At 42.2% G+C, this 15,301-nt stretch overlaps 1 protein-coding gene across 1 annotated transcript in view; it reads left to right on the top strand.

Moving 5' to 3' along the window:
• RTCB (RNA 2',3'-cyclic phosphate and 5'-OH ligase) overlaps positions 1-14,558 on the top strand; it is a 27,620-nt gene extending 13,062 nt beyond the window's left edge. Inside the window, exons 5-11 of the mRNA XM_017880809.1 lie at positions 862-1,038; positions 2,530-2,689; positions 4,391-4,566; positions 5,438-5,626; positions 6,337-6,447; positions 7,962-8,081; positions 14,041-14,558. Of these exons, the coding sequence (XP_017736298.1) occupies positions 862-1,038; positions 2,530-2,689; positions 4,391-4,566; positions 5,438-5,626; positions 6,337-6,447; positions 7,962-8,081; positions 14,041-14,148 (1,041 nt within the window). The 3' untranslated portion in view covers positions 14,149-14,558. The remainder of the gene's footprint in view (positions 1-861; positions 1,039-2,529; positions 2,690-4,390; positions 4,567-5,437; positions 5,627-6,336; positions 6,448-7,961; positions 8,082-14,040) is intronic.
• The last annotated feature ends 743 nt before the right edge of the window (positions 14,559-15,301 follow it).

Below are 15,301 nucleotides of genomic sequence, written 5' to 3' on the forward strand. Positions count from 1 at the left end.
TGGTATGGGAGGGATAATAACCACATGACCTTCAACTTCCTTTCCAGTGCAGTACACTTGAGAGATGAGGATTGTTCAGTTACTTTTCAGGAAGTAGTAAGAATTGTTTTTTTAAGCATGACGTTCAGCCCATTTATTGGAGACATAAGTCAACTGATGTTGTAACAGCCTTCGACATTTGTGGATGTATTTGTAATAACATCATATCCACCAACGTTTATTGAGCACTTTCTATGCTCAATCCAGGAAAAGTGTAGTTTTTCCTGGCAGTGTTTTAGATGTTTTAGATGAAGATTAAAGCTTGTACCCTCGAAGGGTTTAATGTACGTGTACTCAGCTTCAAAATGGAGGTGCAGTAAGCCATTCAGAACTTCTGTGAAGATGGGAAAAGAGCTTAAAATTTAACCTGTGTTGTCTGAGGAATTCTAGATACCTTCATTTATTTGACTGTAATTCTTCATAAATCATTAAGGTGTGTACCTGGTCGAATTAGTGGTTAGAGAGTGATAGGTGATTAAGGTTACAAAGTTGTTGTTGATGTTGTTTTTTTGTCTACTTAATCACTACCTCATGGAATTCAGGATCAGAGAGGCAAAACTGAATATAAAAAAGATTTGAAAATTAACAAGTAGCCATATAAATGTCAAGTAGAACTACAATGATGTCTAATAGGGCATTTACCATTTTACATTGCAATTATTTATATGACTGCATTCCTCAAAAAACCAGTTACTGAGAGCTTAAACTTTGTATCTGACATAAGGCCTGGAACACAGGCGATAGTAAATGTCAAGTTTTCCTCTGCCCTTTAAGATGTGATCATCCTTAGGTTTTGGTCTGCCTTGGTTGTGAAATGACTAGTACCTTTTATACTTATCCAGAGACTTAGAGGAGGCCTTGGAGATGGGGGTGGACTGGTCCTTAAGAGAAGGGTATGCCTGGGCTGAAGACAAGGAGCACTGCGAGGAGTACGGAAGGATGCTGCAAGCTGACCCCAATAAGGTTTCTGCAAGAGCTAAGAAAAGAGGCCTTCCTCAGGTAACTCACTTTGGAGGGGCAACATATTAATTATTTTTCATATTTTGTTTTTATTGGGGAAAATATCTATATCTTACATTTAGCAGACGTATTCCCAGGTTTTTTTTTATGGTATATCAAAAAATACAATTGGTTTATGCTTCATTTTTATTCTTAAAAGCCATCAGGGATGGATGCGGTGGCTCACACCCGTTTTGGGAGGCCAAGGAGGATCACTTGAGGCCAGGAGTTCGAGACTAGCCTGAGCAACATAAAGAGACTTAGTCTCTACAAAAATTAAAAAAAAAAAAAAAAAATTAGCCAGGCATGGTGGCAAATGCAAGTATCCCAGCTACTCAGAAGGCTAAGACAGGAGGACTGCTTGAGCCTAGGAGTTTGAGGATGCAGTGAGCTGTGATCACGCTACTGCACTCCAGCCTGGGTGACAGAGCAATCAGGAGCTTGCAAATATTCAATAAAATAAGAAATAATGAATTAGAAGTGAATGGGAGAAAAATAGAATGTTTATAAGGGTCATAGTGAAAATTATATATATACATACTTTGACAGTCTATGGTATCCATAAGATACTAGATGTTTGAAATTACAGCTAGTTGTGAAGGCTTTGCCACTAATTCAGTGTGACACGTGGGCAAGACTGTCTTCTTCTGGATCTCATTTTCTTACAGAAAACTGGGATGGTTAAAACTAGGCAACCTCTAAAGACTCTTCCAGCACTGACATTCTCTGGTTCTCCAAATCATCTGTTAATATTAGCTCTAGTTGTGGTATATGCTCTTTCAGTTATAGATAATGGTGGACGTTCATGAACTCATAGATGTTTCAAAATCATTTGAACTTGGACCTTGTCTAAGAGTCAACATTCACCAACATTTATCCCAAAATTTGACTCTTCGTGATGTTTAAAATGTCCCATGAACCATTTAAAAGCTTGATTTTTTGTTTGTTTGTAAAGCTTTTGTTTTAAATTAATTTATTTACTTTATGTTCTGGGATACATGTGCTAGTTTGTTACATAGGTATACATTTGCCATGGTGGTTTGCTGCACCTATCAACCCATTATCTAGGTTTTAAGCCCCACATGCATTAGATATTTATCCTAATGCTCTGCCTCCCTCTTTCCTTCTACTCCCCGACAGGCCCCGGTATGTGATGTTCCCCTCCCTATGTCCATGTGTTCCCATTGTTCAGCAACTACTTATGAGTGAGAACATGTGGTGTTTGGTTTTCTGTTCCTGTGTTAGTTTTTTATATGTGTATACCAAGCATATCATGATATAATACAGTTTAGGAGCTAGTCTATGTTATTTTGTTGTGTAGAATATTGTTGTAAATGAAGCACTTCTATAGCTTAGGAATTTTTTTGTTACAGAAACACTGTTTCTATGGTTATTTTGTTGTTAGTTTGTTTTTATCTTTTTGGTTTTTAAATAGATTTTTTAAAAAAACTGGAATCAAAACTATCTTACCAGACATTTTTACATTTGCAGTTGGGGACCCTGGGAGCAGGCAACCATTATGCAGAAATCCAGGTTGTGGATGAGATTTTCAATGAGTACGCTGCTAAAAAAATGGGCATCGACCATAAGGGACAGGTGTGTGTGATGATCCACAGTGGAAGCAGAGGCTTGGGCCACCAAGTAGCCACAGGTATATTCTAGACCTCGTACTAAAATGTACATTTTACGGGCAACCAGATAGAAATTTAAGAGCGAAACCTCTGAAATATACTGCATGGGTTTTATCCTGAGTCCTCAACAATCAAATAACTTGAACAAATTAACTTCACTGGGCCATAACTTTCTTGTCTAAAAAAATGAGTATAATAACGATTTCATATAGGATTATCATGGAAAGTTAATAATATATGTAAAGCACTTAAATCGGTGTCTGACATTAGTAAGCACTCGATAAATGTTAGTTGCCGTTATCGTTATGTTTACTCTTATGAGTTACTAGCTGGCCAAGAAAGAGCAAGAAAATATTTAAAGAGTGGAATTTATGAAATAGGCATTCATTTGGCAGATAACGTATGTATTGTATACCTGTTCTGCAACATTAGGTGTTATGGTGGATTTGCTGATGAAACAGGCTGATACTTTGCATTCAGATTGTCTCATGAAGTAAAAGTCATGTCCGTTTAGAAGAAAAAATAAATATTAAAAGGTAGCAATTAATAATATAGGAGAGTCAAACAAAACACATCTAGGAAAAAGATTTTGGAGATGGCTTCATGGACCCAGTGTTGAGCTCAGCCTCACAGTTTGGACAATTACACACAAAGGACATTGGTGACAAAGGCAGCATGAACAAAAGCAGGAAGCAGCGAAATATTGGATAGGTCCTTTTGGATAGTGTGTGAAATAATGTATGAATTGTGACGGTTACGACAGGACTGAATGAAGCAGGACGAATGCAGAAATGAAAACAAAAAAAACAAAAAAAAAACAAAAGAAACTGTTTTAAAGGAGTCAGGGGGCTTCTTGCTTCTAGTGAGCAAGGGCCTTGAGCTTCCACAGCCCTTCGTATTTATTGGGTAGAAAAAGCAGGGAGGAGGAGGTAAGGTTGGTCAGCTGCTTGATTGATCGCAGGTTGATATTATTGCTAACAGGCTTCACATGTATCTAATCACAAGAAACACGTGCCTGGGGTGTGGCTGCCCTCAGCATTCCTTCTGGGCGGCAGACACAGTTGTCAGCTTTGGCCAACATCCTGCATTCGTAAGAGCAGTTTGCTGTTTACTCACATAGCCGCCGGTGGTATACTGACTTGTTCACGACCCTCATTCTTTCAGCTTCCGACAATGAATAAATGAAAAGGTATACAGATGTCTGGAAATTGTTATAAGCTTTAAATTTCATGTTACAGATCAGCCTCTAGTGCACTGTATTGTGGGAGAATTTAGTAATTTGTGCCAGCCTGACCCTTTAGACTGTTTAATCTAGCAGATGTATAAAGCGTCGACTAGTGGTTCAGAACATTCCCCTGGATTCGGTTAATCATGAAGGCAACAAAATGTGTTTTACTGCTACTATTCCTATTCATTCACATGTAGAGAAAGGAGTACTGAAGGCCATACTGTGGCTATTTGTTTTCACATCCCATTCTCTTTCAAGTTCCTAGAGGGCAGATGTTGACTTTGTGTCCCACAAACTGTCTCTGCACTCTGCACGATTCTCAAGTACATCTTGACTGAGCAAATAGATGAACTCAGAAACACATTAAAGGGAAAGTTGGCTTTCACTTGGCTTTTTTGTGGAATGAAGAATGTAGCCTGCCTTTCTACAGTAAATCTAAACTGTTCATTTCAGGGAAAGCTAACTCGTTTGGACTGTGCTGCTCTTGTTCCAGATGCACTGGTAGCTATGGAGAAGGCCATGAAGAGAGACAAGATTATAGTCAATGATCGGCAGTTGGCTTGTGCTCGAATCGCTTCGCCAGAAGGTCAGGACTACCTGAAGGGAATGGCAGCAGCTGGGAACTATGCCTGGGTCAACCGGTCTTCCATGACCTTCTTAACCCGTCAGGTACAGTCGACGTTGCTCTTCTGTTCCAAGTCATTTATGATGATGTTAAGTGCTTTAAAACATAGTGCAGTCCAGGCCGGGTGTGGTGGCTCATGCCTGTAATCCCAGCACTTTGGGAGGCTGAGGGAGGCGGATCATGAGGTTAGGAGATCGAGACTGTCCTGGCTAACACAGTGAAACCCCGTCTCTACTAAAAATACAAAAAAAAAAAACTGGGTGTGGTGGTGGGCGCCTGTAGTCCCAACTACTCGGGAGGCTGAGGCAGGAGAATGGCGTGAACCCGGGAGTTGGAGCTTGCAGTGAGCCGAGATTGCACCACTGCACTCCAGCCTGGGCGACAGAGCGAGACTCCTGTCTCCAAAAAAGAAAAAACATGATGCGGTCCAGTCAAAGCCTATGGTGTTTCGTTTTGGAAATTCACATAGTTAATGTTCAAAATACCAGAGAAGTGTCCAAGGTTTTGGTGTCATCTTAAATTAAATCATCTGAGTATCAAGCATGAGAAGTGAGAGAAGAGAATCAAAATTATTCCTAGAATTTGTCTTGAACACCATAGAGAATCGAAGTGCCATTGACTAAGATTCAGAAGGCTGGGGAAGAAGCAATTTTGAAAGGTGGGATCAAAAGTTGCCAGGCAGCTTTTCAACCAAAGATGAAAATGATGAAGATGAAAATGATGTGGTGGCATTGGCTATGTGGTCGAAAAGACAGCTTTTGTCCTTTACGTGAGATAATCTTACGACTACTTTTGAGCTTTTACATCTTTTACTCCCTTCAGAAGAGACTACCTGAAATCAGTGAGATAAGTCATGAAGAGCTGAAGATGAGTCCTGAAGTTCTGGCTGCTTTTATCTTCTGTGTTTTCTTCTAGGCTTTTGCCAAGGTCTTCAACACAACCCCTGATGACTTGGACCTGCACGTGATCTATGATGTTTCTCACAACATTGCCAAAGTGGAGCAGCATGTAGTGGACGGGAAGGAGCGGACACTGTTAGTACACAGGAAGGGATCCACGCGCGCTTTCCCTCCTCACCATCCGCTCATTGCTGTTGATTACCAAGTACGTAGCACTGCGTTTGTAGTTTTAAGCAGTGGGAGCACGATTTAGATCATTGCAAATGTGAATTATATTTAAAATAAAAAGCAGCAATTGTGAAAAGAAAATACTCTGTCACCCATGAAAACAGTGATTCCTAATCTTCTCTGAAGCAGTAACTCCTCCCCCCATCATTTGTGCTTGCAGTGGTGCCATGTGCTAACTAGAAAGTGCTGCAGGAGGTGTATTTTACTCCACTCCTGTGAACTGAGGCCTGTGAATTAATGGAAGACAGGATTAACTCAGTTATAGAACACAGTAAACTCAGTCTGTTTCATTCCTCCTGTCCTCTTGGTGTCTGGCTGTGGTAGAGTTAGAAAGACCCGGTAGTCTGCTGGCTCCTTTTACAGATGAGAAACCCAAAACGGAGAAGACAAGCACCTTGCTCAGGATGGTGGTTCTAGCAACACTTCCCTACACTTTTGGATTTTGCTTTGCTTTTATTTTGACTCTTCTGCATTTTTACTGGTTCTCACATTTTCACTGTCATCCACTTCCTTCCCCTCCGAATTATCAAAGAGTCAAAGTACTATCTTAATATAGTTTACAAGCCGCGTGTTTAGAAGTCTGGGTTTCTCCTACAATCCTACAATGCAAGAGAAAATTTAAATTTTATGCATACAAAGCTTATGCTTTTCTGAATTTTAACATGTTTAATTTATGTGCATCCTCAGCTCACTGGACAACCAGTGCTCATTGGTGGCACCATGGGAACCTGTAGTTATGTTCTTACTGGCACTGAACAGGGCATGACTGAGACCTTTGGAACAACCTGTCATGGAGCGGTAAGGAAAACAGAAACTTCCTTAGAAATGCTCTCTTCAGTTTAGCTATTGTTTTCCATTTTGACTGGTAAGTGTAGCCGACTGAACATTAACAGAGTTGAGACTTGGGTCTATCATGTCTTGTACTTCAAATTGTTCCCCATAATGTATACTATTTAGTAAACTGACTGGGGTCATCTAGTATCTCTACCGTAGTGAGATCTGGTAGGGTTAGGGACCGTTTCTTATCTCTGCAAGTCCAGAAAATCCAGACTGGGAAATTGTCACACTAGCTGAGCTTACCGTAACTAGTTTATAAGTGGTGGAACTTTAACGGATGCAGATATCACAGTTGATCTCAGCGATTGGCTGGACCTGCTCATTTGTTTAATTTACCCCTTCCTATTGTGTAGGCCCACTCAGGACTGCAAGGATAGGCCCTATTTGCAAATTAGAGCCCATGTACAGCCTACACACACCCCCATTTCAAAACACTGCCTCTCACCTTCTAAGCCCAGGGGTCAGTAAACTCTTCCCATAAAGGGCCAGACCGTAAATATTTTAGGCTTTTGGGACCAGGTGGTCTGTGTACCAGCTATTCAGCTATGCCATTTCAGTGCAGAAGCAACCTTAAGTACTGTGTAAATGGGCAATGCTGTGTTCTAATAAAACTATTTTAGGCCAGGCATGGTTGCTCACACTTGTAATTACAGCACTGTGGGAGGCCAGGGCAGGAGGAGCGCTTGAAGCCAGGAGTTCAAGACCAGACTGGGCAACATTAGTGAGACACTGTCTCTACAAAAACTTTTTTAATTAGCCAGGTGTGGTGCCACACCTGTAGTCATAGCTACTCAGGAGGCTAAGGCAGGAGGATTCCTTGAGCCCAGGAGGTTAAGGCTGCAGTGAGCTATGATTATGTCACTTCACTCCACTCTGAGTGACAGAGGGAGACCCTTTCTCAAAAAAACAAAATAGTTTATTTTAAAATGCAAGTGATAGGCCAGATTTGGCCCGTACACTATAGTTTACCAGCCCCTTTTCTAAGCCATCCAGAGTGTTGAGCCAGTGTTGAAATGGGAAAAAGAAACTGTCCAGAATACCTTCTTCTAGGACAGACCTTCGCAAATGTATTTAATCCTACTTTTTTCTCTGATTGTTTCTCATTTCTAGCTGCCTCCCAACTCCTAATTGTAATGCAGTGGTTTTCAACAAAGGTGTTCCCGCTACCCCCACGGGGACATTGGCAATTTCTGGAGGCTTTTTTTATTGTCATGGTTTAGTGGGAGTTGCTATTGGCATTTAGTGGGTAGAGGCCAGGGGTACTGCTGAATACCCTGCACAGCACAGCCTCCCAACAAAGAATTCTCTGGTCCAAAATCTCAAAGGATATGATGAGGCTTAAAAGGCCTGCTACCAGTTTGATAAAGTAGAAAAAGATGGTTTTTAAAGCTCCTTTTTTTTAGTGTAAGAGAAAATCAAGGAAAGGGCATATAATCTTAGGATTTGAAGTGAAGTTCATTCCTTTCCCATTCTAGGGCCGTGCGTTGTCCCGAGCAAAATCTCGACGTAATTTAGATTTCCAGGATGTTTTAGACAAATTGGCAGATACAGGAATTGCAATCCGTGTTGCCTCACCCAAACTGGTTATGGAAGAGGTAAGTGAAATTCTGATAAATACATGAATATTTATTGTTCCCCATTTGTAATTTATGTCAGTCTACAGAGATAGCAATTTAGGGTATTACTAACAGAAATTGTTTGGGTTTTTTTTTTATGACCTCAATTTTCTCTTATGTTCCTTGCTTAGCTTATTTCAGTTTTATATTTTCTTTTCTTTTGGCTGAAATTATGAGCCAGGTCCTTAAGAATGATTTTTACTGTTCATTTTATAGTCTCCATCTACATATTAAGTTTTTCAAAAGTAGTTTGAGCTGACTTTTGCTTTTGCACAATTGTATACTTAGGTTTCAATTTGAAAGCAAATTTGAAAAAGGAAGGCATAGGCTGGATGTGGTGGCTCACGCCTGTAATCCCAGCACTTTGGGAGGCCGAGGCAGGCGGATCANTCATTTCTAGCTGCCTCCCAACTCCTAATTGTAATGCAGTGGTTTTCAACAAAGGTGTTCCCGCTACCCCCACGGGGACATTGGCAATTTCTGGAGGCTTTTTTTATTGTCATGGTTTAGTGGGAGTTGCTATTGGCATTTAGTGGGTAGAGGCCAGGGGTACTGCTGAATACCCTGCACAGCACAGCCTCCCAACAAAGAATTCTCTGGTCCAAAATCTCAAAGGATATGATGAGGCTTAAAAGGCCTGCTACCAGTTTGATAAAGTAGAAAAGATGGTTTTAAAGCTCCTTTTTTTTTAGTGTAAGAGAAAATCAAGGAAAGGGCATATAATCTTAGGATTTGAAGTGAAGTTCATTCCTTTCCCATTCTAGGGCCGTGCGTTGTCCCGAGCAAAATCTCGACGTAATTTAGATTTCCAGGATGTTTTAGACAAATTGGCAGATACAGGAATTGCAATCCGTGTTGCCTCACCCAAACTGGTTATGGAAGAGGTAAGTGAAATTCTGATAAATACATGAATATTTATTGTTCCCCATTTGTAATTTATGTCAGTCTACAGAGATAGCAATTTAGGGTATTACTAACAGAAATTGTTTCGGTTTTTTTTTTTTTTATGACCTCAATTTTGTCTTATGTTCCTTGCTTAGCTTATTTCAGTTTTATATTTTCTTTTCTTTTGGCTGAAATTATGAGCCAGGTCCTTAAGAATGATTTTACTGTTCATTTTATAGTCTCCATCTACATATTAAGTTTTCAAAAGTAGTTTGAGCTGACTTTTGCTTTTGCACAATTGTATACTTAGGTTTCAATTTGAAAGCAAATTTGAAAAAGGAAGGCATAGGCTGGATGTGGTGGCTCACGCCTGTAATCCCAGCACTTTGGGAGGCCGAGGCAGGCGGATCACGAGGTCAGGAAATCAAGACCATCCTGGCTAACACGGTGAAACCCCATCTCTACTAAAAATACAAAAAACTAGCCAGGCGTGGTGGCAGGCGCCCGTAGTCCCAGCTACTCGGGAGGCTGAGGCAGGAGAATAGTATGAACCCGGGAGGTGGAGCTTGCAGTGAGCCGAGATTGCGCCACTGCACTCCAGCCTGGGTGACAGAGCGAGACTCCGTCTCAAAAAAAAAAATAAATAAAGGAAAATATAAATGTTTGAAGTGACTTTTATTTGACTCACAGGAGAATAGATTTTGTTTAAATTCTGTATATATGTGTACATATATGTACATATTTAAATTAAGAGCAATTTAATTCCTTTCTTAATGATTTAAGAGAAAAGAAAAAGTCATCCAGAAGCTCAGTGCCCTAACACAGTTATTACTTGATCTTTTAGAATACTTACTATTGTTGGCCGGGCGTGGTGGCTCACGCCTGTAATCCCAGCATTTTGGAAGGCCAAGGCAGGCAGATCACTTGAGGTCAGGAGTTAGAGATTAGCCTCATCAACATGGCGAAACCCCTACAAAAATACAAAAATTAGCCTGGCATGGTGGTGGACGCCATAATCGCAGCTACTCAGGAGGCTGAGACAGGAAAATCACTTGAACCCAGGAGGAGAGGTTGCAGTGAGCCAAGATCATGCCACTGGACTCCAGCCTGGATGACAAAGCAAGACTGTCTCAAAAAAAGAAAAAATATATAGTTTTTTCCTTTTTTTTTGTTGTTGTTGTTGAGACGGAGTCGCCCTGTCACCCAGGTTGGAGTGCAGTGGCGCGATCTGGGCTCGTCGCAAGCTCCGCCTCCTAGGTTCGCGCCATTCTCCTGCCTCAGCCTCCCCAGTAGCTGGACTACAGGTGCCCGCCACCACGCCCAGCTAATTTTTTGTATTTTTAGTAGAGGCGGGGTTTCACTGTGTTAGTCAGGATGATCTCGATCTCCTGACCTCGTGATCTGCCCGCCTCGGCCTTCCAAAGTGCTGGAATTACAGGCATGAGCCACCGAGCCTGCCCTTTCCTAATTTTTTTTTAAAGCTAATCATAACTATAGTTAAAAAACATTTTGTAGTTATTTTGAAATTTAGCACATTATTATAAAATTGTTTTGTCACTTTTTAAAATCATTGCTGAATATTCCACCAGCTGAGTACCTTACTTTCTGCCTGTAGTGGACATTTAAGTAGCTTCCAAATGTTTGCTACTATAAATTAAATTGTAATGATTATCTTCATGCATGCAGCTTTTTTCCAGTTGTTTTAGTAATTAGAACAAAGTCTCAAAAGTGGAATTACATGGTGGCTCATGCCTATAATCCCAGTACTTTGGGAGGCCAATGCAGGAAGATCTCTTGAGGCCAGGAGTTCAAGATTAGTCTGGGCAAAGATTAGTCAGGTGTAGTCCTAGCTGCTCAGGAGACTGAAGCTGGAGGATCGCTTGAGCCCAGGATCTTGAGGTTACAGTGAGCTATGTGATTGTGCTGCTGCATTCCAGACTGGGCAGCAAAGCAAGACCCTGTCTCTAAAAAAACAAGGAAAAAAAGTGGAATTACTGAGTCAGTATGACAAAGACTTATTTTTTTTTAAATAATGATTCATTTTTCCCGTGATCTTAAGAATACATGTTTAGGCCGGGCACGGTGGCTCAAGCCTGTAATCCCAGCACTTTGGGAGGCCGAGACGGGCGGATCACGAGATCAGGAGATCGAGACCATCCTGGCTAACACGGCGAAACCCCGTCTCTACTAAAAAATACAAAAAACTAGCCGGGCGAGGTGGCGGGCGCCTGTAGTCCCAGCTACTCGGGAGGCTGAGGCAGGAGAATGGCGGGAACCCAGGAGGCGGAGCTTGCAGTGAGCTGAGATCCGGCCACTGCACTCCAGCCTGGGCGACAGAGCGAGACTCCGTCTCAAAAAAAAAAAAAAAAAGAATACATGTTTAATTTAAAAAATTTGGAAAATACTGGCCGGGCGCAGTGGCTCACGCCTATAATCCCAGCGCTTTGGGAGGCCGAGGCAGGCGAATTACGAGGTCAGGAGATTGAGACCATCCTGGCTAACACAGTGAAACCCCATCTCTACTAAAAATACAAAAAATTAGCTGGGCGTGGTGGCGGGCGCCTGTAGTCCCAGCTACTCAGGAGGCTGAGGCAGGAGAATGGCATGAACACTGGAGGTGGAGCTTGCAGTGAGCTGAGATCGCACCACCGCACTCCAGCCTGGGCGACAGACCAAGACTCTGTCTCAAAAAAAAGATTTGGAAGATGCAAAGAAGAAAACAGAAAACATTTAGAACTCAATCAGCCAGAAATAAGTACAGTTAACATTTGCATTTTTAGTTTTTTGGTTTGGTTTTGTTTTTTCATCAGCACCATGTGATTGTTTCATTCACTCATTCAGCGAACGCTTACGAACTATCTGCTATAGTTAGGTACTGTTCTGTGTGCTAGAGATACTGCAGTGAATGAAAGAAACATGAATCGCTTCCTTGTGGAGCTTTCCAAATAATAAAACATACAGTGTGTTAATGACCATACGAGTTCTATGAAATAAAAATGAAGCAAGGAAAGAGGGGGTTGGAGAAGACTTCCGTGAGGTGACTAGAGCAAAGACTTGAAGAGAGAGAGGAAACAGGCTACCTGGGCATCTGGAGGTGAGCTTTCGAGGCAGAGCGAACAGCAAGTGCAAAATCTGTGAGCCGAGGTTATGCAGGAGTGTTCAAGAAACAGCAAGGAGGCCAGGCATGAAGAGCAAGCCAGAGGGTGATGAGGTCAGAGAGGTAGGGGGCACCAGAGCATTTGGACTTCTGCTTTTACTCTGATTGAAATGAAGAAACCCTGGAGGATTTTGAGCAGAATAGTGACGTGATGTGACAAATGTGTTTGCATGTTGATGAGAAGAATTTACAAGAGAAATTAATGATGCAGAAAAGAGGGAGGAAACTGCTGGAGAAGTGTCCTTGAATAGATGAGAGGAGATAGAGTCTGATGTACAAGTGCATGGGGTTGCTATTTGCTAGAAGCACAGATAATGCATCCTTTAGAAAAGGAGAGAAGAGGCTGAGCACAGTGGCTCACACCTGTAATCCCAGCACTTTTGGGAGGCTGAGGTGAGAGAATTGCTTAAAGCTAGGAGTTCGACACCAGCCTGGGCTACAAAGCAAGACCCCCCCGCCATCTCTACAAAAAATAAAAGGATTAGGCACAGTGGCACATACATGTAGTCTCAGTGAGCTATGATTGTGCCACTGGACTCAACCTTGGGCGACATTAAAAAGTAAAAGGAGAAAAGGTATTATAGATACAGATACGTGGAGAAGGAAGATAAAGTGAGCGTTATTTTGAATATTTTGGCTGCTATTTTTTTCAGCGTATTACATAGTAGGGTCAGCAAGTGAGAGTGAGGATCTGAGAAAAGGTATGAAATACTCATCTAGGGGAGAGATAGTCATTGGCCCAGTGGAATTTTATCTGATTTCCAGGAGCTAGAAATCGTCAAGTAATGCTGGGGAGTGATTCAGGCTCCCACAGATAACTACAGCCAAAGGTAGTTTGTGGTACGATGTAGTGACTGCAAGATTCACAACTAGGAGTGCCTAGGGAGAAAGGGAGAATAGAAACAACCTTGAAAGCCAGGAGCACACCTGTCCCACTCCTGGGACCAATGGCATGACCTGGTTTGGGAGAAAAAACAGCCACCACTTCAGAAAGTTGGAGGTGAAAGTGATGTCCTCGGGAAAGATCCATGTTTCAGTAAAACAGGAAGATGAAGGGAACGTTCAAAGAAGGGAAGGAGGGGATTTTGCTCCTTCTGGAAGGAGTTCCAGAGGAACTTCCCCAGTGGGGAAGTTTCAGAAACTGGAAGGGAATGGGAGGTGGGATAGAAAAGGATTTTATGTACAGAACCATACGGGAATCAGCATGGCTGGCCTGAGCTTGTATTGACAGGAATGAAGATAAAGTGAGTGTGTGATGAAATTAGTGCTAATGGTGGCAAGGCAGTGTGGGTAGGATGGAAGGGTGGGAATGTTGCTAGAAAGTCACAGAAATAAATTGTGTGTGAGTGTAGGTACACACATATACCCACATACACACGTGCACAGTTTTAGTTTGTTTTAGACATATATGAATTTTATCACTTACTGTGACGGTACTACATGTTCATTCTAGAAATTTTGATAACTGCAGAAATATATAAAGAAAAAATTAAAAGTGCCAGTAATTCTACCATCAAGAGATAATTACTACTGACATATGATGGTTTGGTGCTGTTCCTTCCTATCAGGTTTTGGTGTGTGTTTTATTTAATTACATTGACTGCATTTCCTAGTTCTACGTGTAATGTAATACATGTAGTAATACATGTTCTAAGTAATACATGTTCTTTAGAGACATTTTGAAAAATACAGAAAAAATATAAGACAAGATGAAAGTGTTTTGGAAGCTACCACTGACCAACATCAGGCTTACTCCTTTTTTAAATTTTTGCTATTTTGATAGGCAAAAAAACTCTCTTATTTTAGTGTGCATTTATTTAATCACAAGTGAAGTTTGTTGCTTGTAAAGACTGTGTTTTTGGTGGACTTGTACAGTGTTTAATTCCTCTCCTGCAGGCTCCTGAGTCCTATAAGAATGTGACAGATGTGGTGAATACCTGCCATGATGCTGGAATCAGCAAGAAAGCCATTAAACTGAGACCAATTGCTGTGATCAAAGGATAGAACCTTGGACAGCAGGGCTGCCAGACACCACCAGCCCTCTGAAGTGGAAGTGGACTGACGTGCTTTTCTGACATCAGACTCAAGGCAGGACAGGTTCCAAAGTGCGCAGCTGTAACTGCTCGTGCCAAAATGGCTGGTGCGGAGGCTGCTGCTTTCAGGGGCTCGTGCTTATAAAATAACCTTCCAGGAAGAGGCACATTGGCCACCTTTGGAAAGGGAGGAATATGCCTTCTCCTTGGTTGTTCCACAGAGTTTTAGGAAAATCTGTTAGGCATGGGCAGGTGTCAAATTGCCTTAGGCAGTCATACAGATCTTTAGCCATCAGATTGAACTTCTTTCCACCAAGTTCTGTTTACATTCCGAGAGGTGTCATGAAGAAAGTTCTATTAAATAAGGTTTTGGAATGTTTCCTTTTGTCCGTTGCTTTGTCAGTTTGTCCATTCATCCACCCGTTTGGGCACCACCCCTCTTACTAAATACCCTCTTACTTGGAGAGCACCCAGGGGGTTGTAATCGGGCTGTTAGATGAATAGATAGTGGAAGACATTGAAGAGGGAGTATGTAGAGGCCCAAAGACAAAATTGTTTTTCCTAGCCTTGCTACCTTTCTTATTCTAAATACAAGGCAGAGTTTTTGAATCCATGGGGCCAGGTGAACAAAATGTAGGTGATGGTGCTGGTGATGGAGGGGGCAGCAGAACCCCAGGCCTGGCCTCCTTCCTACACATACCTCACAGGGCGCTTTATTGTGCCTGCTGCTGCCTGTGTAGAGGACAGCTCCACTCCACCCCCAGCCGTCTGTGCTGTCTTGGCAGAGGCAGGCCTGGCCATGCAGCAGGGCTGTACAGACCCCTGTGGGCCACAGCTTCCCACTGCCATTCTCTTCCCAAAGGCCCTGGCACATAGCGCTGAGCACCTGGGCACTCAAAACTGCAGCTCCAGGCAGATTTGTGAGCAGGTTGCTCATCAAAACTCCAGCTCTGGGCCACTTGGTGCTTGGGTTGGGAGAGGCAGATGTGGGAGAAGCATAGATAGGAAACCACTGTGCTGGGGATGGTTTTCTTGGAGGTCAGCCCTGGCCACAGCCTCCACTGTGTTTTGCTGGGGACCTAAGGCCCCATCTACAACTCCTTTCCTCTTGCAGAGAAAGCCCC

This window comes from Rhinopithecus bieti, unplaced genomic scaffold (genome assembly GCF_001698545.2).
Source record: "Rhinopithecus bieti isolate Rb0 unplaced genomic scaffold, ASM169854v2 scaffold_12783, whole genome shotgun sequence".
NCBI classification, from domain to species: Eukaryota; Metazoa; Chordata; class Mammalia; order Primates; family Cercopithecidae; genus Rhinopithecus; species Rhinopithecus bieti.